This window comes from Jatropha curcas, chromosome 1 (assembly GCF_041381405.1).
Source record: "Jatropha curcas cultivar XTBG-Jc1 chromosome 1, XTBG_Jcur_1.0, whole genome shotgun sequence".
Classification (NCBI taxonomy): domain Eukaryota; kingdom Viridiplantae; phylum Streptophyta; class Magnoliopsida; order Malpighiales; family Euphorbiaceae; genus Jatropha; species Jatropha curcas.
In genome coordinates, this window is record NC_143151.1 from 25,948,622 (window position 1) to 25,974,410 (window position 25,789).

Below are 25,789 nucleotides of genomic sequence, written 5' to 3' on the forward strand. Positions count from 1 at the left end.
GCCAAACTTTACAGATCAAATAGCTTTACCCCTTTTTCTTTTAGATTGTAAACTTTACCTATATACATACCCAGATTATAAGAAGTTCGATATAGTATTCTTCAAAATATACTGGATCACTAAGCCAACATCTAATGATCCTCTCTATCTACTATGGATAAGATGCAATGATCTAGCAATGACATAGCTACTGAAGTTGATTTCTCCCTAATTTGCGTCTATGCATTTGGAAGAAGCTAAGCAAATTTATGATAAACTACATTAACGATTTCCACAACCTGAAGATGCTAGGGTGTGCCACCTTCAACATTAGCTTTGCACAACGACAGAAGGGACAAAGTCAGTAAATACCTATTTCACTATTTTGACTGTTGTTAGGAAGAATTAAAGATACGTTCCTCTTCCTCATTAGGGAAGGGGGACTAGGGATGGAAGCAGTGCATGTATTTTAGGGTATCCGCCTCGCTACGGTTCATTTACATAGGATTTGGATAGTTATAAATGGATTTAGGACAGATACGGATAGTGAAATTAATACTCGTAAAGGATACGGGTAGGGTACAAGTATAGGTCTTTGGATACATGCTACCCGCCGTTGGGTACCCACGGGTATCCTATCCACTATCAATAAAAATTATATTTTAAATAAGTTCAGATTTGGATAGTGCCGGTTCGGCCAGTGGAATCGGATCATGACAGTACCCTACCCGTATAAGGTATTTTAAATGGATTTTAGACGGGTACGGATAGTAAAAATTTAAATAGGTTTAGATACAGGTACTTAAATGGATATTTAAACGGATTTTAAACAGATATGGATAGTAAAATTTTAAATAGATATGGATACGAGTAGCTTAATTTTCACGGGTATCTGCCCCGCTTCCATCTCAATGGGAGACTGAGAGGGGGGCTGGGCCCCAAACTCTAGATTTTTTATTTTGCCTTACAATTTAGTAAAAAAAAAAAAAAAATTATTCACTTTGGTCCCCTAACTCTTAAAAAAATTATTTTGGCACCCTCAAATTATAAAATCTAGCTTTGCCCCTGCTTGAGGTAATGATTTTTAGAACTGAAGGTGCTAAGATTTATCACTTTCAACATTAGCTTTGTATAACCACACAAGGAACAAAGTCAATAGATTCCTGTTTCATTGAGTTGATTGCTATTTGGAAAGAATTGAGGATTTACAGGCCTCTTCCTCATTGTACTTGTGGTAACTTCCAGAAGTTCATTGAGAAGGTATCATAGTTAGTTGTTTCGTTCGGAAAATACTTGCTTAGACTAGTTCTATGGCCTAAACTATGGACCAAACTAATAAAAATAAGAATTTTTTAAATCTTGTTCCTACTTTATTTTTTTCTCAGTATATGATCATAAATACTCTCATTTTAATAAAAATTCTTATTTTCATTCGTTTGGTCCATACGTAGAGTTACGGATCTAGTCTAGACAAGTCTATTCCATTTGGTGTTTCCTTGTTTTACTAGTGAAATAACCCGAATTTTTATTTTCGAAAAATTATCCAATTAAATTTAATAAACCGACAGCCTGGAAATTAATATTAATATTTTAGTGCGCATACTGTGAGAAACCGGATCGAAAACCGATTGAAAAAGCCGAAAACCAGTTGAAATCGATGATTTGAGCCGAATCGAACCGAATCAAACCGGTTCGACCCAAACCATCTAGAAAATTCTCTTTTTCTTTTATCTCCAACGCTAAACTCACTCCCCCTCACCAGCTCACCTCCACTCCATCGCCACTGCCACCACAGCGCCACTGCCGCCACTCCCTCTCCCTCTTCTTCTTCTTCTTTCCTTTCTTCCTTTTTCTTTCTTTCTTTCTTTTTTCTTTCCTTGTGCCTGCGTTCTTGGCGAGACAGAGGCAACGCAGCAGAGCCGCGCGCCACTGCCACTCCGCCACCGCCCCTACTGCAGCTCGGCAACGCAGCAGCTCCTCGTCTCCTCGGCCAGATCGCGTTGCTGCTCCTCTGTTGCGCCTACAGCAGCAGCACAGCTTGTCAAGCCGTCGCTGCCATTGCAGATCGGGCCTCTGCCGGCGTCACAGCAGCTCTGCCGTCTTTCCAGCACGTCGATCGGTCGTCTTCACCTCTCTCCGCCACTGCCAGTCGAGTTCGACCACCGGCAGTCACTGCTTTTTAACCCGACACGCGTAAGAATTCCGATCTAGCAATAATTAATTAATTAACGTTAACTGTGTTGATGTTATTTAGTTAATTTAGTTAATTGTGTTAGTTAATGTTATTTAGGTAATGAAATATTAGTTAATTAAATTAGTATTAGACAATGAAATTAATTGATTTATTTAGTTAAGTTAGTTCTAGTGAATAAGTAATGGTTTGTAGTTAATTTAGTTAGTGTTAGTGTTAGTGTTAGTAATTAGTGTTAGTAATTAATTAGTTAAGTTAGTTGTAGTTAATTGTTGTAGCTTGTTTATTTAGTCAAGATAGTGTTAGTAATATTAGTCAATTAAATTAATGTTATTATTTGAAGTTAATTAATTTAGTAATATTAGTTAATGAAGTTAGTTTTGTTACTTGTGGCCAATTAGTTTAGTTAAGTTAATGTTAGTAATGTTAGTTAATTAAGTCAATTTTATTATTTATAGTTAATTAATTTGGTTAATTTAATTTGGTAATTATGAGTAGTTAACAGCTTTATAATTTTAGTGTTGATTTAATTAAGGTAGTTTAGATATAATGTTATTATAATATATAATTTTAATTGTGTGGTGATGTTGAGATTGATGGAGGATGGAAAATGTTGTTGATTAATTGCCCGACGGATGGGCCGTATAGATTGAATATTTGTGAAATTGTTGATATTTTAACAGGTGGATAGTTCAATTTTTAGAGGAGATGCTGCCGAAATTTCGGTAGAACATAAAAGAAATTTCGGTAGAAAAATAAATAAATTTCGGTAGGAAATAAAATACAAGTTAGAAGGAAATAAATTATTATAGAAAAGAACTTATATCTCAAAATTTAATTATGTAGAGAAGTTAGGATATAAAATAAAATTTTTAAGAGTGGTGAATGAATATTTTGTCTGATAGAATTATTCTTTTTGTGTCGTTCTTGTAATTTCTTAGATCGCCCGGGTCTATCTAGTGCTCCTCCAGGACAGCATCAAAACTAGAATTTCGCTCTCCATCACTGTGAGTAATAATAAATAATGCATATCAACATGCATTTGCATAGCTTTTTTTTTACAAACCTTACATATATATATATATATATATATATATATATATTAAAGCTCATATTTATTTTATGTTGCATAATTGTATATTTGGATGTATTTGGTGTAGTACGTTGAAAGAATTGTTTGAATAATTGTGCTGTGCATATATTGTGATTTGTTTGTGTGGAATTGGGATGAAGTGGGTCACCATGGGACTGTGAGACCGTACCGTTTTATGGATCCAATATGATTACCGTTAGCCGGGTAAATGGGAGATCGGCGCCCCCGTGTGCACCTACCGTTATCGTTACCGTTAACCACGGGTTGGCTTCTCGTCGTTGCGCACCGGACAGTCTAGATTTGATCGCAGCCCGCAGGGTGGCCTCCTGTTGTGAGCGCTTGATGATCTAGATTGGATGGAGACCACCGGGTTGCCTCCTGTTGGTATGAAAAAAAAAAAAAAAAAAAAAAAAAAAAAAGAAAAGAGAGGATAGAAAAATAATGAGAGGGCTGGTCAAGTGAGGATTAGACCGGTCGGCCAGTATGGGGGATCGGCTCCCTGGTGCACATGTGAGAGGATGAGCCATGTGGGAGGACGGCTCATCGGGGGTTCGGTGACTCCACTGACTAATTTCCACGTGATGTGATTATTTGAAGGTGATAATGTTTGTGGGTGCTGATATGATGCCATATGATTGACTGTTGTGTGTACATTCAGTCTTTTAGGGTGCATATGTGTGACTGTTTGTGATGTGTATTATTTATTATTATTCACTGAGTTGCAAAACTCACCCCCTCCAAACAAACCTCCCAGGTACTAGGAAGCAGCTGATTCGACTGAGGCTCTGCAATCTTCTCCGCAGAGTTATAAATGTAAACCTTATATTTCTGTTATTTAATTTCGGATGTATAAATTATTCTATTATCAGTTTATTATTGAACTCCGCAGTTATAGGGTTGTGTATTTTAATCGGGCTTTATGATTAGCACTACGCTATAAATTAAATATTATGCAATTAACCGCAGGTAAACCAGTAAGTCCATTATAATTTATTGTGAATAGGCCCCGATTATATATTATGTGTTATTTGAGATTGGGCCAGATGTTTGATGTTTGAATATGGGCTTACTGTTTTGATAAAATTGAGAAAGCTAGGTAGACAGATTGGATAATTTAGGCTTACTACGGGCCTCGGGGGCCTTAAGCTTACCTGGGCCCTAGTGCCGGTCCGGCCCACAGAAACGGGTCGTGACAAAGGTGGTATCAGAGCATAATTTTATAAGTTTAGATGTAACTGCGGAGTAATTCCTGTCATGTCTTGATATTGTCTTCCTTGCTTTCCCCTTCAGCGTTATTCGTAGTTAGGTTAAAGTCAAGTTGTTTCATATAATTAAATTTGTATCCTTGTTCTTTAGAGATGTGATTTAGTTAATGATGCTAAGGGGATGATAAAAAAAAAAAAAAAAAAAAAAAATCCTTCTATGGAATAAATAATATTCTTATATGATTTAAGTATGTAAGAAGATAAGTTACATATGATTAATAAGTTGAAGTCAAATACTATAAGTGTGCTATTTTATTTAATATGTGTTGAATGTAGAATACAGACAAAAAAATGCATGAGTGTGTGTATATGTGTGCCTGCAGAATTGAGACTTAGTTGCTAGTTTTATTTAATAAGAGAACTAAACGATTCGAATTTGAGGACATTAGAATCTATTTAATTGGTGCCTTGAATTAATATATGTATTTGATGAAATTTATATGATGTTGGTTAGTGGAATTTATTATAATTATTGAGGTAAATATTTTTCTGGATGGAATAGACATAGTAATTAGTATAAGTACATACATGGTTTTTATAAGGTTTGAATATTGAAGGATTTGGTGTGATTTGCTATAATAATTGGTGATGAGTGTTTTTCGTAAAGAATAATATTGGTGGAATTATTATACCAAGTGATTTTTAATTATGAGAAGGAATTACTGCATAGTGGAGTATAGTGTATTGTAGCATTCATCAGCTATTTCTTTTCAAGTGTATGAATATAGGGAATAATATAAATTATTGTGGTTATTAGAAAAATAAATTGTGATTCTTAGTAAAAGATAAATTACTCTAATCTTGATATACTTAGTGGTGGATATTCTGTGGCTTGTGGCATCTTATGGTTTAATATGGTATAAGTAAGAATTAAATCTAATGGTATTTAGTATTTTGATGTTTAAAATAGTTGTTGTCCACTCGATAGTATGTAAATTACAAACAATGATTTTTGTTTAATGGGAGATTCTATGATCCGAGGAACGACTCTATAAGGGAATTAAGGTAATTATGTTATGTAAATAGTGGGCTATGATGATTAAGTGTATTGATAAATGACATCGGACATGGAGAGATAATTGTCCAATTATTGAATTGATGTTATACTAATGAATTAGATAAGTAAGAATGGATCTAGTCCTGTTACTGAATGAATATTAAGAAAAGAATCAAATACATAAAGGTGAGGAGTATGAATTAACGTGATTTAAATGAAGATAGCTAGTATTTAGAGGTTTGACAAATTAAAGATAACTGTTAGAAGATTTGATGCAAATAGGAATAATGATACATCGGAGGATCTAAGATAAAGATTTTTTTATATATTTTGGGATTTCACGAGTGTAGGAAAAATTGTGGTTCGCGTTGATCTCACTATGCTTATACGAGAATAAATTTTAAGACAAATTGATCAAGAATTGATAAAAAGATTGACTAATAGTTAATAGGAGTATTTACAAGTAATGAAAGAGTTATGAACCTAATCTTAAGGACATTCAAGAATATAAAGGAATGTCTGGTAGAAAAATGATAAGTGGGGCAATGAGGTTGAATCGTTTATAGAATTACGAGGGTGGTATATATAATTAAAGGATAGTTAGTATAATCTAGGAATTAATACGGTGAAAGTTTAGTATCTAGTGAGTGTATTAGACAAGATATAATTTAGATCCTAGTACATGTAGGATGTTTAATAAGTCAGACTAAGTCTATGGACCAAGTATAATAAAATAAAAGTAAAAGATAACAAAGGCAATTAGTGGTTTTGGGATTAAAACGCTATTATATTGGGGTGATAATTATATTAGGAAAATTATAGGTTGAATATAATTTGAACATAATTTGAATATAAAGAATAGAGGAGAATAATATTTGTGTAATTGAAAAGTTTCTTGTTATATTTCATGGAGAATAGAGATAAGGTGGATATTAAGAATTTAAATGATCATGAATAGTAATTTGATGCGGTAAATAAATTTAAGATTTATGAAAGTTTAGAAAATTAAAAGATGTTTTAGAATAATTAGTTTAGAATATGTAGTTAGAAAATAGTTTTATGAGTTATATTAATTGAATCCATATATTGAGCTTATAAATGTAATGTCTTGATGCAAAGTAGTTAGAATAAGAAATTCCTATTACTTAGTGCATTTTTGTAAGTTACTTAGTTTATTGGATGGAGAAAGGGAAATATAATTACGCCTCTAGGGAACAGAAGGGTATCTGGAGTATTTTATATATCAATGAACTAACTGGGTTTTAATTTACTGCTCATTTGGAATATTGAGATTTGTGTAAGAATAAACAAGTGAATTTGGGATAAATTTTAGGGAGAAGAATACATACAAGTATTCAAAAAAATGAAAACATGAATTATAAGATTATCGGATGTGTTAACAAGATGGTCTAAGATTACATCTTCACTATACTTGAAGACCAACTTAAGTGTGTTAATCTGGTAATTTATTAATTTAAAATTTGCTCATGGAATGATTGAGATATCAATTAGGATGAGAGTCATTCATATATGATTTGGAGTCAATGTAAAGCTATTCTGAATTTCTTAGCAATTGGTGGAAATTATGATTGAATGAATAAAATTGTGTTATAAATGGCAGTTTGTGACAAATCTTATGGTTTAAGGGAATGCTTAATTAGTTAGGTCCATTCGAGGAATGGTACATTGCAACTCTGATGTTGAAGGATTCAATGAAGAATTAACCTTGTTTGGAGTAAAGAATATAGAGAGAACATAATTATGGTTGAGGATAGTCCTAGATTGTATTAGGTATAAATTTTACGAATTTGGAGGTGATAGACAAACTTGGAGAGAAAGAATAACCCAATGATATTATTATCTGAATATTCTTAGGTATTCATGGGATTAAGAATAAACATAAAACAAAGGACATAGTCTAATCAGGAGTTGAATTATGGGTTTAACATTCTTAATCTCTTAATTAGCTAGAGCAAAAGGCATTACTTGTTTAAGATTCTTGATTTCTAGATACGTAAACTTAGATCTAAAGGATTGATTAAAGACAGAAGAAATATGTAAATCGGTTTGGAGAATATTATATCACGATTAAGCTTGTAAAAAAAAAAAAAAAAATGTGTGTAGGCTGGATTTCTTTATGGAATTGGGTATAATAGAATGACATTTGCAAATTTAGGAAAATAAATTAAAAATTATCTGGCATGGCAATAGTTAACATGGTTAGTTGCATAAGTTCTGGTCATAATTAATTAAGAAATGGTATGGTATGACAAATTGGAAAGAGGAATAGAGAAGTTAATAACTAAAAGAGGGACTTGATTGTGAATTTAAAATTCTCTATATAGTTGAAGTACTATTTGCTTTTATGGGATTCTCATTAGTAGGATTTGAAAAGAGATTGTATATCTATCCTTCGTTGGGAAATGGTTAAGTTGTTAAATAGGTGATGTGCTTGGGATAGAAGCCAGGATCTCCTATCAGTTGATAGCAATTAGCTAGAGAAGTGTCATGATTTTGTTTGAAATAAGCTTGTAGTAGTGGCAAGAATTTGTTCTCTTTAATTGGATCATAAACTTCTTCCATGATTATTGGAGCAATGATATTAATATTTGGAATTGATGGAAAATAGATGAATCAGCATGTAGGTTTTGAATTTTGAAATAAGTATTCTAAATTGGGATCGTAGTAAATTTGAATTTGTGGATTCGTGTATCATACGATTTAATACTTGGGCGTCTAATTGAGTGATTATCATTGCCTATAATAGCTATAATAGCTAATGAGAGATAAATGAGGCGAGTTACATAACATATAGCTAATGAGATTAATAACCCTGGAGCAGAGGTTATGAAGAACTTAAATTCTTAAGTGTAAAGATGAATACTAGTGTTGAATTTGTGCCTTGGGTTATGAATATTTTACTTGATTTGATGGCTTGTAGATGTAGCACAACTCAAGTTTAAATTAACTATGGTGATAAGGTAGATATCTAAATTTTAGGGATGAACAAGTATTAGCCATTGCAATATTGTGTGAGAAGCACAACCTCTATTGCCATAAACAATTGTTGCATCCTAATTTCTTGCTACTTTTAAAATTCGAGGACGAATTTTTATAAGGGGGGAAGACTGAAATAACCCGAATTTTTATTTTCGAAAAATTATCCAATTAAATTTAATAAACCGACAGCCTGGAAATTAATATTAATATTTTAGTGCGCATACTGTGAGAAACCGGATCGAAAACCGATTGAAAAAGCCGAAAACCAGTTGAAATCGATGATTTGAGCCGAATCGAACCGAATCAAACCGGTTCGACCCAAACCATCTAGAAAATTCTCTTTTTCTTTTATCTCCAACGCTAAACTCACTCCCCCTCACCAGCTCACCTCCACTCCATCGCCACTGCCACCACAGCGCCACTGCCGCCACTCCCTCTCCCTCTTCTTCTTCTTCTTTCCTTTCTTCCTTTTTCTTTCTTTCTTTCTTTTTTCTTTCCTTGTGCCTGCGTTCTTGGCGAGACAGAGGCAACGCAGCAGAGCCGCGCGCCACTGCCACTCCGCCACCGCCCCTACTGCAGCTCGGCAACGCAGCAGCTCCTCGTCTCCTCGGCCAGATCGCGTTGCTGCTCCTCTGTTGCGCCTACAGCAGCAGCACAGCTTGTCAAGCCGTCGCTGCCATTGCAGATCGGGCCTCTGCCGGCGTCACAGCAGCTCTGCCGTCTTTCCAGCACGTCGATCGGTCGTCTTCACCTCTCTCCGCCACTGCCAGTCGAGTTCGACCACCGGCAGTCACTGCTTTTTAACCCGACACGCGTAAGAATTCCGATCTAGCAATAATTAATTAATTAACGTTAACTGTGTTGATGTTATTTAGTTAATTTAGTTAATTGTGTTAGTTAATGTTATTTAGGTAATGAAATATTAGTTAATTAAATTAGTATTAGACAATGAAATTAATTGATTTATTTAGTTAAGTTAGTTCTAGTGAATAAGTAATGGTTTGTAGTTAATTTAGTTAGTGTTAGTGTTAGTGTTAGTAATTAGTGTTAGTAATTAATTAGTTAAGTTAGTTGTAGTTAATTGTTGTAGCTTGTTTATTTAGTCAAGATAGTGTTAGTAATATTAGTCAATTAAATTAATGTTATTATTTGAAGTTAATTAATTTAGTAATATTAGTTAATGAAGTTAGTTTTGTTACTTGTGGCCAATTAGTTTAGTTAAGTTAATGTTAGTAATGTTAGTTAATTAAGTCAATTTTATTATTTATAGTTAATTAATTTGGTTAATTTAATTTGGTAATTATGAGTAGTTAACAGCTTTATAATTTTAGTGTTGATTTAATTAAGGTAGTTTAGATATAATGTTATTATAATATATAATTTTAATTGTGTGGTGATGTTGAGATTGATGGAGGATGGAAAATGTTGTTGATTAATTGCCCGACGGATGGGCCGTATAGATTGAATATTTGTGAAATTGTTGATATTTTAACAGGTGGATAGTTCAATTTTTAGAGGAGATGCTGCCGAAATTTCGGTAGAACATAAAAGAAATTTCGGTAGAAAAATAAATAAATTTCGGTAGGAAATAAAATACAAGTTAGAAGGAAATAAATTATTATAGAAAAGAACTTATATCTCAAAATTTAATTATGTAGAGAAGTTAGGATATAAAATAAAATTTTTAAGAGTGGTGAATGAATATTTTGTCTGATAGAATTATTCTTTTTGTGTCGTTCTTGTAATTTCTTAGATCGCCCGGGTCTATCTAGTGCTCCTCCAGGACAGCATCAAAACTAGAATTTCGCTCTCCATCACTGTGAGTAATAATAAATAATGCATATCAACATGCATTTGCATAGCTTTTTTTTTACAAACCTTACATATATATATATATATATATATATATATATATATATATATATATATTAAAGCTCATATTTATTTTATGTTGCATAATTGTATATTTGGATGTATTTGGTGTAGTACGTTGAAAGAATTGTTTGAATAATTGTGCTGTGCATATATTGTGATTTGTTTGTGTGGAATTGGGATGAAGTGGGTCACCATGGGACTGTGAGACCGTACCGTTTTATGGATCCAATATGATTACCGTTAGCCGGGTAAATGGGAGATCGGCGCCCCCGTGTGCACCTACCGTTATCGTTACCGTTAACCACGGGTTGGCTTCTCGTCGTTGCGCACCGGACAGTCTAGATTTGATCGCAGCCCGCAGGGTGGCCTCCTGTTGTGAGCGCTTGATGATCTAGATTGGATGGAGACCACCGGGTTGCCTCCTGTTGGTATGAAAAAAAAAAAAAAAAAAAAAAAAAAAAAGAAAAGAGAGGATAGAAAAATAATGAGAGGGCTGGTCAAGTGAGGATTAGACCGGTCGGCCAGTATGGGGGATCGGCTCCCTGGTGCACATGTGAGAGGATGAGCCATGTGGGAGGACGGCTCATCGGGGGTTCGGTGACTCCACTGACTAATTTCCACGTGATGTGATTATTTGAAGGTGATAATGTTTGTGGGTGCTGATATGATGCCATATGATTGACTGTTGTGTGTACATTCAGTCTTTTAGGGTGCATATGTGTGACTGTTTGTGATGTGTATTATTTATTATTATTCACTGAGTTGCAAAACTCACCCCCTCCAAACAAACCTCCCAGGTACTAGGAAGCAGCTGATTCGACTGAGGCTCTGCAATCTTCTCCGCAGAGTTATAAATGTAAACCTTATATTTCTGTTATTTAATTTCGGATGTATAAATTATTCTATTATCAGTTTATTATTGAACTCCGCAGTTATAGGGTTGTGTATTTTAATCGGGCTTTATGATTAGCACTACGCTATAAATTAAATATTATGCAATTAACCGCAGGTAAACCAGTAAGTCCATTATAATTTATTGTGAATAGGCCCCGATTATATATTATGTGTTATTTGAGATTGGGCCAGATGTTTGATGTTTGAATATGGGCTTACTGTTTTGATAAAATTGAGAAAGCTAGGTAGACAGATTGGATAATTTAGGCTTACTACGGGCCTCGGGGGCCTTAAGCTTACCTGGGCCCTAGTGCCGGTCCGGCCCACAGAAACGGGTCGTGACAACTAGAAATGAAGTGTCAGTTCCCTAAACTAGTTATTCACCCAATTTTCTTGAGTAAAATTTTTCTTTTGGGCTCATGAAATGTAAAATCTCCATATAAGGTTCTTTTATTTGTTTTTTTAAAGAATTTCTTTGATTTTTTTTAAAATTTTTTATACCTAAAAGAAAAGGTTATTTTTTATATATGTTTTAAGAAAAGACAGATTGATCACTATTAATTACCAAAGTTTGACCCTTTTATTTATGGTCAAATACATAAATTATGCATATACTTATAATGAAAAATCTTGTGACACTTTCAACTTTTATTTTAATCAATTGATCATTTAAATTTATAAAATTACATCTATTAAACACTTCGACTTGATTTATTAAATACTTCAATTTATAAAATTAAATTTATAAACATTACTCGATAGTTGAAAAATCTAAGAATTATTCTTCTAAAAGTTATATTAATCATATATCAAATGAATATTTTATATATAAAAAATATTATTACCAAAAAATCTTATATTAATCACATATCAATGAATATTATATATTTTAATTCGAGAAATATTTATATTTATATCCTCTATTTAATCTTGCATCCAATAATTTTTTATAATTAACAGATTTTGATATTTTTAATTATAAGTTTTCACATAATATTGTTTTGTAGAAAGTGAATCAAAAACATTAATTTAAGTATTGAAAATATAACTTAATTTTTTTAATTTATTATGTTCTAAATTTTTTAAAATATGGTTAAACACTTTACTTGTGACATCCTGGACATCAGGGGGCATCACCTTAGGCGAATCCCACGTCGGCTATGGACGAGGTAAACGATCTATACATAAGACGGGTAGTCTCTAACTTGGTTAGCGCGCTTTTGGGCTGACAGAGTGGGTGACCCCTGGCCCAAGGGACAAAGCCGTGCGATGTAGGGGCATCCGGGCCATCCGGAGACTACGCGAAAGCGGACAATACTAATCAGGTCAGGGCTATGACAATTGGTATCAGAGCCGGCCTCGTGCCCTCTGGCTGGTGGTGGGGCAAACCTCAGCGAGGACGCTGAGTCCCTTAGGGGGGTGAATGTGACATCCTGGACATCAGGGGGCATCACCTTAGGCGAATCCCACATCGGCTATGGACGAGGTAAACGATCTATACATAAGAGGGGTAGTCTCTAACTTGGTTAGCGCGCTTTTGGGCTAGCAGAATGGGTGACCCCTGGCCCAAGGGACAAAGCCGTGCGATGTAGGGGCATCCGGGCCATCCGGAGACTACGCCAAAGCGGACAATACTAACCAGGTCAGGACTATGACATTACTGTTAGAGTCTATTAGTAAATACAATAAAATTAATAAATATATTCTTTCTCTTTGATTTTTTTGGAGAGGATGGTATATATTTATTTGGATTATTTTACAAATTATTGTATTTGAAAAGTTTGTATAATTCTAATTTAACAAAAATAATAGAAGTATAGAATTATAGCATTTGACTAATATATTAAATAAGAAATTTTTTTCTTTTTTAGTCTAATGAAATTTTTTTGAAAAAAATAGGCTATAGAAGTTTGAATTAATGAAAAAAAAAAGTTAATTCGCATATTTGCTATTATTTTTATTTTCAGCTTTTCTATATTAAAGATGAAATAAAGAGAAAATTCAAGAGCTCTCTTTTTATTCAATATTTGATTTTTTTTAATTTATCAAATTTTATTTAATTTTTCTATAATTTAATTAGATATATACTTTTTTAAAATAATTTTTAAAATAGATATAAAGATAAGTAGACCTTTGAGATTTTAATTTTTTCAAATAGTTTTTAAATAAATATATAAGACTTTAGAATTTTTAAATTTAATCTCATTTATATCTATCTATAAAATCGACAAAGAATCTTCCACTCTATATAAAGTTGATAACTTTAAGCAATTTATTTTGGGATTTTGTGTAATGACATGGAGTTTAAAATTTACATGTTATTGAAAAAATTTTAGCTTAACTTCTTATAACAAAAATAGTTGATGCAAAGATCAAATTTATATTTTATATTGTGAATACACAGAGCAAATCTTGATTTATTAGATTAATGACATAGTATCGCCAAATTATAAAATATTTTACAATATGTTCAATGCCAATTTTTAGTTATTTTATATAATAATTAATGACAATTATATTTTTTTTTATTAAAGGGAGAAGTAAAAACATTATTTTATTTTGGAAAAATTATTATTTAGTCCCTCAGGTTTTACATAATTATCCAACTAATCCAAAGTTTTGCGCAAATATCTAACTAGTCCCTCAGGTTTAACTCCGTCTAATTAAAAGGTCCTTCCGTCTGAAAAGTTTTTTTTTTTTCATTAATTGAAGACTAAAAAACTAAAACACCCCTCCCTGGCTGATAGTCATGCACAGGATTTGGACTACTATATGATGAACTAGTTAACGGGTTAAGACATGAAAAATCCACTGATCAATATTTTAGCCACTACACAATTAATATTAAACTTGTTGTAAGAGTTGAACCGAAACTTAATACAAAATAAAATCAAAGTAAATGCAAAATAAGAGCAGGAAGGGAGATATCAGAGCGAACCATATGATTCTATCAGCTAAAAAACACCGGGGAAATATTACATTGCAACAAGAAAAGTTGTATCTCAGTGGGTTTCCCTTTCAAAGCTCAAATTCTTCATCCTTCAGAGCCATCTCTGCAGCCTCCTCTTCCTCCTCATCAAGAATAAAATACTCATTCTTCTCCAAAGGCCTAAACATATAAAACATCACTGCACAAAAACAGCAGACTAGCTGTCTCCTCCGCGGCATTACTAACCAACTGGTATTTGTAAGCCGCAATAGTCTTAAGAGCAAAAACCACAATCCTTGTGAAATACAAGTACCCAATAACAACAATGTAAAATTGTCTAAACAGTTGCAATTTGGCCAAATTCCTTGTAGCTTGCCCATCAGTCTTCGAGGTCTCTCTCAAAGACCGGATCGACCACACAATAGGGAAAATAATCGCGCAACAACAGATAATATCCACTAACAAAAACACCTGATTCCAGGTAACACAATCTTTAATAAAAGGCCCAGTCTCACCAATCACCACAGAAGCTACATTAGCCAAGACCTGAAGTGGAATAACAATCATCAACACCTTCTTCTCCTTCTCTTGCAGGAATGGCTTCAAAAACGACCAGCCGGTGCCAATCAAAACAATCCAAAACCTTGTTGATAGTCATGCACAGTTCAGTAAGGGCATTCTTCGTCATTATAAAATGTCTGCCTTTGTTTTGTACTGATTTTAATGGAAAAAAATCAACTTTTCGGACGGAAGGACCTTTTAATTAGACGGAGTTAAATCTGAGGGACTAGTTAGATATTTGCGCAATACTTGGGATTAGTTGGATAATTATGTAAAACCTGAGAGACTAAATAATAATTTTCCCTTTTATTTTCGATTAGATGTTATATCGTAAGATATGTTAAAAACAAACTATCTTATTTATATTTTAATATTACATAAATAATAAAATTAAATGAGTATAAAAATAATTATGTAATGAGTAAAATTAATGTGGAACGCACGTCATAAAAGACCTAATATTTTATAAAATTACATACACTAACAACAAAAACACAAAAGCCACCATAGTATTTTATTAAATTGCCTACATTAACAACAAAAACACAAAAGCCATCGCATGGACCATGACGTATTTGCTCAGATCATTCGTCTCATTGAAGTTGTATCTAATTAGTTTTTAGCTAAATACATAAATCAACTCTTAGATTTTATAATTTTAATTTTATAGTACTTTGAACTTTACGAATGAGCTATTGTATATTTAAATTTATAAATTTTAGTAATATTATACATTTTTCAACACTAATATTAATAATTTTTTAGAATTTTGGTTTTTATCTGTAAAATATCTGCTTGATATATAGGTAGCGTGACATTTGGAATAATAATTTTTATAAATTTAAACTTTTTAATGAATACTTAATTGATCTAATTTTATAAGTTGAATTGTTTAATAAAATAAATTTAAAAATTAAAGTATTTAATATGCATAATTTTATTAGTTAAAGTGTTTAATTTGTTAAAATAGAAATTGAGGGTGCAATAAGACTAAAGTAACATGTTTTTCTTTTTAATTTATTTGTATGAAAACTTTAAAATTTTGAATAGATAGTATAACCTATAGCGTCTGCACACCAAGTCATAGTCTAGCAGGAAGGTGCATATACGACTTAACAATAGATACAGATTTTAATTCTTCATTCTCCGATGCTTAAAAAAAAAAAAAAAAACTGAAAATGGAATATTAATTTTTTTTTTTTTTTTAATTTTGTTGATTACCTGACGCTACTAATATTATTTGATCTTAGTCTATTCAATTTGGGACACAGATTTTGGATCAACCTCGTGTGGGATTATTCTCTTTGCTGATGCATGATATTATTTGATGTTTGTGTTAATTCTAGTTAGTTTTTTCACTTTTTGGGCTTAGCCGCCGTTTATGCACCAAAATATATATATATATATATATATATTATTTGATCTTTATTTCCGTCTCAAAAATCATTATTATGACATAAATATATTGTGGCTTATTTGTTTCTATTATTTCATCTTTTCCGTGATTAATAATCAATAAATTATTATTTTTAATGCTAAATTCTTATAAAAAAATTAAAATTCATTAATGATTTATTACTATTTATTAAGAAAAACCATTTACAATATTATATCTAAATAAAAATTTTTAAAAAATTTAAATCATGAGGATATACAACGAGTAAAAACGTGTATATTAAATATAGTTTTCAAAAAAAAAAAAACTAGTATTTTATATTTTATACTTTCTTATATATAACAAGGTTATATTTTCGAGTCTCTAAATTATGACTAAATTAAGACTTAGATCCCTCAACATTTGAGTATTATTTTGAAAGACCTGAATAATGTTGTCGTTACATTGTGAGATCCTTCCATGTGAGGTCCTTTCATTCAAATTTCTACATTTTTCCGTTTATATGAGCTGAAAAACGAATATTAAGTAGGGGTTAAATATTTTTGGATTTTTAAATTATGACCAAATTAATACTTATGTCCTCACGTTTGAGTAATTGTTCGCTTTTCAGTCCATATAAACGGAAAAAAGATAAGAATTTGGATGGAAGGATCTCACAATATAACGGCAGCTTTATTTAGGTTCTTCAAAATAATTATTCAAACGTTAAGGGATTTAAGTGTTAATTTGATCATAATTTCGGGATCGGAAAATATTTAACCCTATATAACAGATCATGTAAACTCCAAAACGTTACGTTCCAAAATCGTGTACAGCTATGACGTATTTGCTCCGATCATTGGTCTGATTGTTGTCATTCCTTTCGTCATGATCTCCAACACGAGGCGAAGATCCCAATCGCTATTGTTCTTTCATGGCCATGTATATATGTGAGTGTTTGTACTTCAAATTTTCATAAAAGTAACAAATAACCAGCAATCCTAAATTTTTTTTCAGTAAGATAAGCAAAAAATATAATGGAAGTAGCTAAAGATGTTGTGATTATAGGAGCTGGAATAGCTGGACTTGCCACTTCTTTGGGGCTTCACAGGTATGAATCCGAAATTTCAACTAAATTTGAATTCTTAACCTTTTGTTCTACGTACAAGACAAGACGTTAAACATTGTACTACCTTACTAATGTACGCTCGAATGCTTGTAATAGACTTGGAATTGAAAGCTTAGTGTTGGAGGCATCAGCTAATTTGAGGGTGACTGGATTTGCATTCACAACATGGACAAATGCTTGGAAAGCATTGGAAGCTATTGGTGTTGCTGATTCTCTCAGGGAAAAACATGTGGAGATTGAAGGGTAATTACCATTAATGAATTTGAACTATCTTCTCTCTGGTATTTCTAGATTTCCCAATTGGATATCATATAAATGCTTATTTGCATGAAACTAATATATTATTGCAGACTAGTTCCCACCTCCACAGTCACTGGCCAAAGGGGTCAAGAATTATCCTTTAAAGCCGAAGGGAAGCAGTAAGTACACTAGTTTCAGTGTCAATTAAAATTAAGTCCCGCACAGTCTTAATTGTCAGCTAAATTGGATGCTGTAATGTGCAGTGGAGACCATGAAGTTCGGTGTATGAAAAGGAAATTGCTGCTCGAAACCCTTGCACAACAACTCCCAAATGATACCATAAAGTTCTCATCCAAAGTGGTTTCTATTGAGGAATCAGGCTATTTTAAGCTCCTCCATCTTATTGATGGCACTATCATCAAAACCAAGGTACTAATATTCCGCAAGTTCATGATAATATTAGTTACTGATAATATTTTCAAAATCTAATGCTGTCTGTGAATTTGTAAAGGTCCTAATTGGATGTGATGGGGTCAATTCAATGGTGGCAAACTGGCTAGGATTAAAAAAGCCAGCTTTTGCGGGGCGGTCAGCTATGAGGGGCTATGCAAATTTTAAGGGAGGCCATGGGTATGGTCCCAAGTTCTTGCAGTTTTTTGGTAATGGATTTCGTTCAGGTCTCCTCCCTTGTGATGATACAACTATATATTGGTTTTTCACTTGGACTTCCCCTAAGTCAGGTAAGGATGAATTGATTATGCATTTTAAAATCTAGAAAAACATACAACTGTAACATGTTAAAACATGAGAATTTGGATTGTAATTCCTTCAATTAGTCAATTATCTTTTCACTAATATGAAACTTTTGCTAAATTATGCAAATTCTCATTCTTTGTTTCTTGTAGACAAAAGTGAAGGTGACAACCCTGCCAAAATGAAACAATTTGTTCTTAGCAAACTTGAAAATGCAGCTAGTGAGGACTTCAGAGCTGTAGTAGAAGCCACTAATTTAGATGATATATTATCTTCTCCATTAACATATAGACATCCATGGGAATTGGTATGGGGAAATATAAACAAAGGCAATGTTTGTGTAGCTGGAGATGCTCTCCATCCTATGACTCCGGATATCGGTCAAGGTGGTTGTTCTGCTTTAGAAGATGGAGTTGTCTTGGCTAGATGCCTTGGTGAGGCGTTTATGAAACAAGTGAATGTAGAGAGTGAAGAAAAAGAAAAAGAAGAATATAAAAGGATTGAAATTGGGTTGAAAAAATATGCACAAGAGAGGAGGTGGAGAAGCTTTCAGCTCATAGCCACATCTTATTTGGTTGGATTTATACAACAAAGTGAGGGGAAAATATTGAACTTCTTGAGAGACAGAATTATGGTTAAATATCTTGCTGGTTTGTTTTTGAAGAGATCTGATTTTGATTGTGGAAAACTCTATATTTCTTGATTTTCATTAGCCATGGATAGGATGTCTATGGCTCTTGTTTTATTGCTCATTACTATAAGAAAATAATAATGTCCATTATTTTGTAGGTATTGCTCTTTTATTAGATACATATAAGTATCAGAAATCTTGTGTGTTCTATTCAGAATCTGCAACATACCACTTATTAATCCGGTTACGAGCAACGTATACCTGCATAAGAAACTAATGCTTCGAATGGTCAAAATACAGAAAATGATGTTAAGGAAGTCCATTAGAGGCAACCTATAGTACCTGTTTTTCCCAGTCAGTCTTACAGGTGATTATGATTAGAGCTATGGTTTGAGTTAGTGTGCCAAACAACATTCCAAACCAGACACCCTGCAAAGTGCAAAACGAATTTTTGCTGACAATAAAACTAGAAAAACATTTACTTCATATATCAGAAACATCAATGATAAGAGGAAGAAGAAGAAAGCAAGAAAATATAAATTCACATTCACCTATATATTCATAATATACCCAAGAACAGCTCCAACTGGAATTCCGATCAAGTAATAGCAGGCAATGTTAACATATGCTACAGTTTTCTGCCGTCCAGCTCCAACAGTAACCCCTACAAAACAATAAGTATTGTCTTTAATTTTCTAATTCGAAGAAAAAGAAAACCATGCAAGAATTCAAAATATAAATTACTAGAGAGAACTGGTTGTATGCTATTCACAAGAATAGAGAAAGCAAAAAGCGGCGAAAGACTAGCAACTGCATCGGCTACCTGAGGACTTTTAGTGAATATGTAAGCTAGCTTTCCTCTTAGGAACAGGAATAAAACAAATAGAACAAAGCCAAGGATACATGATGTAGCAACTATCATCACTATTGAGAACTTTGCAGCATTTGAATTCCCTCTTCCAAGTTCATTCGACACCCGAACACTAGGAATATATTTAAAATCACCAGTCAAAACAATATCAGTATTAGTGTATCCAGAAGAAAAATTTGTTAATTAAGTTAAAGGTGGTATTATTATTATACATAGCACCTTGCAGCAGCCAAGAAACCAAGGGATATCATCATTTCCCATCCATTGATGTTGAGGCTGCAAAGAAGAGCAAGAATAAGAAGAATTAATTTGAAAAGAAAAGTGGACATTAAAAGAAAGAGTATATTTACTGTTATGCTGAAATCCAATCCTCAAGATTGTTAAGAGTATGTTGGTATAAATTTAATTCTTAAAATTAAATAAAGAATTGTTACCATATAGAAAGAGCATCAATAGAGACCTCAGCATTTTGCGTATGTCCGATTAAAAGAATCAGAACAGTGTTATACCAAACCTCAAGACTGTCAAAAAGTTAAACCATGTTAATCTGTTTTACTCAATTAAATTATTTAAATGACTAAAAGAGTCCTAAAACCCTACCAAAGCATAGCACCAGAAGACAAAGAAAGCTTGATAACAGGGGAAAGATCTCTGAAAGCTAAAACAGAGAAACCTTTTCATGTTTTGCTACAACCTCCACAAGTAACATACATAAGCTGTCCTAAATTTGGTACCCAATAAGCTAAAATTGTGGATGCCATTGCTCCTGGAATTCGAAACTTGTATTTAACAGTTAATAGCCATGAAAGAAGGATATGGAGCCCAAGCAAAAAGACTGCTAGGTATGTAATAATCATGTTCATGCTTTGTGCTTGCAGAAACATTTGGCAAGTGAAGGATATAATGAAGGAGAACATGACTGGTGTTAGCCAAAGAGAAATATGTCCTGCTACTTTTGCAAGCTTTGGGTCTTGCCCTAGACCTCTTAGTATTGGAGCTGCCAAGACAAACATTGGAAGAAGCAAGACAATCCATGACCTTTGAAGATATATTCCTAGCATGTGATATTTTTTGGCCCCATAGTATTGCCCACAGAGAGTTCTAGTGCACTAGCCATGCCCAACTGCACATTCAATAATACAACAAGTTCTTTTAGAGATATATATGAACCATTATAATTCTTCAGGCACAGCACCATCAGACCAGTGGCTTGGGGCAAATTAAAATAAAACAAAAATAAAATAGTGGTGAAGATGGACATGTACATACTAGAATGCCATTAGCAAATCTCAAAAAAACAGTGAAGAGAAGGGAATAAGCAGCCAATTCAGTAGAGCCAATGTAGAAAATCTGGTGAAAATGGCAGGACCAGTTACTATCCACATCTTCTTGCTTTCTCTCCATAGCTTCTCCTTAAACCCTACTTCTTCTTCTGGAAACCTTTCTAATTCCATATTCACTATATCATTCCTGTAAGCCACAAGAAAATTAGTATCTGTATCGTAATAATACAAGAAAATTAGTAATACATGCGTTTCACTGGCATTTCTTGTCAATCAAAAAGATATTCTATGCAATGCAACCAACACAACATTGAAGCGAGATTTCAACTTCTTATGCAACTAAGCATATTACCTTTTCCCTTTTGGATTCGTAGACGAGATAGCTCAGAGAACTGATTTGATCACTGATAATGGAAATAGCAAGGTTTGTTTTACGTCATATGCAGAAATAAGGTTAAGATTCCTTATTTTTTGGACAAGTTGACTCCAGCTATTTTTCGGCGATTTTCAACTAATTTTTTGGGCAAAATGAAAACGGCATTGGACTGAGAAAAAATCTAACAAAACTAAAACTAAACCGAATATGTTTAAATTCAAATTGAATCAAACCGGTTTGATTTAGTTGGTTTGTTCAATTCCACCAAAGTATGCTCATTGTTAGTTAAATGTTATTTGAATAATGTTACCTGATCTACTTCCTTAACTTCTAGATGCTCCTATTATTGTTGAAGTGTTTTAACGAGTCAAAATATTAAATACTACATTAAATGCTATTGTTAAATTGGGTTAAGCCAACACCGATCAATTTTACTTTCTCTTAAATGCGGATCCCAATTTATTTCACTCTATCATACAGTCGTGCTTACACTTCACAAAAAAAATAATATTTCTTTTTTTTTTTTCATCCAATCTATAAACAATATATTTTCTAAATGATCTGGCAGATCTATATTGATTAAATATAATATACGAGGGTGAACAAAGTGTTTGCACTATCAATAAGAGAGATGTTGACATAATGTAGTTAAAGCTGTGATGTCCTTAAAAAAGATGAGTTGATTTTAATGTTATTCATCTGATGTGCTTTTTTTGACTAAGTTATCTACTATAGAATTATCTTCCTTAAAGATCTAAATTATTTCAATTTTCCACCTCTAATTTTAGATGCTATGAACTGTGAAATTGATGACTCGTATTTTTTCAAGTTTGGATTTCTGACCAGAAACTTTTTTTGTAATTGGTTCACCGCTTACTAAGAGTTTGAATCAATTGTGATATCCGTGGCTTGAGTTTTCTTGAAAATTTTGTAAGGCTAGTATAAGTGCTTCATATTCTACTATATCATTAGTATTGTTGAAGGAGAGTTTGATTGCATTGCTCCTACTGCGCTAATTGTGTCATTGATCCTGGCTTTCCTAGGTTGAGGCCCTATTATAGTTTCTTGTTGGTGGTGTTAGTTGCCAAGTGCTTAGGTTTTAAGATTCATTCTTGGCACATAGTGTACATCAAATGCTCCCAATTTGACTGTCCAGTTAGTGAGTCTTTACGAGTTGTCCTGTTGGTGTAGTACTTCGATTAAGAGATAGTTAGTTCGAACTTCAATAGTACGAGATTCAAAGTAGGGACATAACTTCTTTGTTGATATAACGACCGTAAAAATGGTCTATTCAACAGGTTAATAATTTAACTCACCTTTCGTGACCATTTGACTTGCATAGTAGATAAGAAACTATTCCTTTTTTTTCCTCTCTAATGAGGACTAAGCTAACTGTTTCTTTGGTTACAGCTAGATAGAAGTATAAAACTTCTTTTAACTTTGGCACGTCTAATAATGAAGGTTTGTTCAGAAAGTCCTTTAGCTCAATGCTTACTTACAATCTTGCCCCGCATGTGAAAGATTGTCTCATTTTTAAGGCTAAAAAGAAAGGAAGACATCTTTTTATTGAAGAAGAGATAAATCTCTAGAGAGCTGTGATTTTTCCATTGAGTTTTGAACTTTATGAATCAACCTGGGAGAAGAAATATTCAAGATTGCTTCTATCTTTTCTAGGTTAGCTTTGGTTCCTCTTTGTAAGATCATATACCCGAGAAACCTTCATGCTTCAACCCCAAAAGTGCAATTTTCAAGATCGAGCTTCATCCTGGCTTTATCTAGAATGTTGAAAACTTGGAAGATATCTCCTGCATGGTCTAAGGTGTTTCTGTTTTTAGTTATCACGTCATTAACATAAACTTGTCTTAATTTACCAATTAAAATCTTTGAACATTTCATTAACCATTTTTTATGACTCGCACCTATATTCTTGAAGCTGAATGTTATGACTTCATAGCAATATACCCATCTTTCTACATCCTTAGAGTCCATCATGATCTGATGATACATGTATATAGAATCTAGTAGAGAGCAGATTGTGTACCTTGCTATAGAATCTATCAGCTATCAATGAACGACAATGGATAATAATCTCTAGGGCACGCTTGTTCAAGTCTATGAAATCGACATACATTTGCTACTAGACATTGGATTTTTTTACTAACACTACATTGGCTATCTATGTTAGGTACTACACTTCTCGAATTCACACCGCTTCAAAGAACTTTTTTAACTTCTTTTTGAATGACTTGAATTTATTCTAAAGCAAGTTTTCTTTTTTTATTATATTGGATTAATTGATGGATTGATATTTAGTATATGAGTCATTATGGACAAATGTATAACTATGACCCTCTCAGGTGCCCATGTGAATATTTAAATCTCTTTGTCAAAGTTTTGATGACAGTTTGTTTATCTTGACTTTTTAAAGCATTCTACCATTGGAATGCGCCTTCTTTCACCAATATTAATGATTTAAACTGAGTCCACAGGTTCATGGGCTATTTTTTATTTAGGTTTTCAAGCATTCTTATGGGCAAGTTCATCTTAATTATGCCTTGGTACATTCTAATAGCATGCCTAAGCCTATTCTTGACACCCATGAGGTACAACTATACCACTTTGAGTTAGAAGTTTAGGGCAGAACAAAGTTATGTTAATGTGTGTCCCATAACTATTAAGAATAGGTTGTCCAAAGATCACATTATAGGCTAACGAAATATCTACAATGAAAAATTCTTTATAAATTTCTCTCTCATACTTCTTATCCCCAATGTAGAAGCCTAAGTTTATTAAACCTAACTTCAGTACAATCCTCTCTCTTAGGCCTAGAAGGATACTAGGAACTTAGCTAAATTTTTCTTTTTTTAATTCCAATTTAAGTGTTACATCAAGAATGATGAGGTTAACTACATTTCCCATATCAACGAGGAATTATTTTATTTGAAACTTATTTATTTATATGGTGATCACCAATGGATTATAATAAGGTGACTTGATTTAGGAGTTTGCTAGGCTAAAAGTCATCGGAGTTTGGCATATCTCACTTTCTTTAGCTGTCGACAAGACTCTTTTCCTTTATGCTTTGGGTATACCAGCTCCTCCTGCTGTTACATTAATCAATGCTTTTTGTCACTTCTCTAGGCCAATACATACTATTGAAGACTAAGCAAACCTCTCCTTTTTAGTCAAGATCTTCAAACTAGTGTTACTTAAAATATGGTATGCCGTAATATGAAGTACGAGTATAAATACTGAGTATGACACTTTTTAAATTTATGATATGGGGTATATTATATGGAAAAGTAATACGGTAAAAATTTTTATTGAATTCGCTTTGAATTATATGCATGATAAATAACATAATCACAAATAATTATTTTATTAAGCTTAAAGTATCTCTCTCTCTCTTGACACACACACACACCCCCATAGACATATTAAGAATAATATATACAAAAAAATTAAGTAACTCTAATTAGATAATTTGAAATTTCATAAAAGACTTAAATGTAATTTAAAATTCAAAATGCCGAATTAATGTCTACCAAATAAATGCAAGTTAAAGAAAAATATAAATATTTGAAATTTCAATATCTTATTTTCTAAAGTTATTTAAGTTCTCACTTCTCAGCATACTCATCCTCTAATGATTTCCACCTCAACTTCTCTAATCTAATACTAGAGCCATCTATATATGTTTCTTTTGACTCAATATCCCATTTTTTTTGTAAGGGCCATGATTGTAGTTTTCCATAAAATGAAATTACAAGCATAAGTTTGAATGAATAAAAACTAACTTATCAGCTCTAGAAGAATTTAGTTTGTTTCTTTTGGCACTATGAATATAAGAATAAGCACTATGAATCAAATGCTTTTATAAAATCTTTCAAAACAGGATTCAATGTATGAACAATACAAGGTGATAAAAAAATATATATATATGCTTATGCACCTTTTTAATTTCTTTTCCAACAAGTTTACAACGAGTAGCATTATCAGTTACAACTTGAATAACATTATTAAGACCTATTCCATCAATAATTTTTAATAAAAATTCAAATAATTTCCTTTCTTGTTTTTGTAACTCCTGAAAAGTCCTCCGCGTATAAAAACATAGATCCTCGATTATTTGCTGCAATAACATTTATTAAACTCTGATTTTTACAATTTGTCCATCTATCACTAACAATTGAAGCACCTTGAGTGAACCAAGTATCTTTTATATGAATTAAATCCTTTTCAACACTCATTTTACATTCTTCTAAAAAAGCAGTTCTTGCCTTATCATAAGATGGAGCTTTGTAATCCTTAAGACCTCTATTAACTGTGCATATCATTTTATGAAAT

General features: G+C 32.7%; 1 protein-coding gene, 2 long non-coding RNA genes and 2 pseudogenes across 4 annotated transcripts; 3 read left to right on the forward strand and 2 right to left on the reverse strand.

Moving 5' to 3' along the window:
* The first annotated feature begins 1,718 nt into the window (after positions 1-1,718).
* Positions 1,719-4,256, forward strand: LOC149499242 (uncharacterized). Its single transcript, XR_016322672.1, has 3 exons — positions 1,719-2,172; positions 3,112-3,177; positions 4,018-4,256. It is a non-coding gene; the product is annotated as an uncharacterized LOC149499242 (long non-coding RNA).
* A 4,629-nt stretch (positions 4,257-8,885) lies between these two features.
* Positions 8,886-11,436, forward strand: LOC149499243 (uncharacterized). The gene is made up of 3 exons (XR_016322674.1): positions 8,886-9,339; positions 10,279-10,344; positions 11,198-11,436. It is a non-coding gene; the product is annotated as an uncharacterized LOC149499243 (long non-coding RNA).
* Positions 11,437-14,110: 2,674 nt separating this feature from the next.
* Positions 14,111-14,854, reverse strand: LOC149499244 (protein CANDIDATE G PROTEIN-COUPLED RECEPTOR 7 pseudogene; annotated as a pseudogene).
* Positions 14,855-17,141: 2,287 nt separating this feature from the next.
* LOC105641824 (monooxygenase 2) lies at positions 17,142-19,073 on the forward strand. The gene is made up of 6 exons (XM_012226435.4): positions 17,142-17,270; positions 17,385-17,531; positions 17,639-17,707; positions 17,792-17,957; positions 18,040-18,268; positions 18,434-19,073. The coding sequence occupies exons 1-6, from the start codon at positions 17,197-17,199 to the stop codon at positions 18,982-18,984; spliced, it is 1,236 nt and encodes a 411-aa protein (XP_012081825.2). The 5' UTR covers positions 17,142-17,196; the 3' UTR covers positions 18,985-19,073.
* Positions 18,402-21,249, reverse strand: LOC105641823 (protein DETOXIFICATION 23-like; annotated as a pseudogene). Its single transcript, XR_016321481.1, has 7 exons — positions 21,053-21,249; positions 20,384-20,906; positions 20,218-20,304; positions 20,003-20,059; positions 19,464-19,895; positions 19,255-19,341; positions 18,402-19,185 (listed from the first exon to the last, which is right to left on the reverse strand). The product of XR_016321481.1 is annotated as a protein DETOXIFICATION 23-like (transcript).
* Between the last annotated feature and the right edge of the window lie 4,540 nt (positions 21,250-25,789).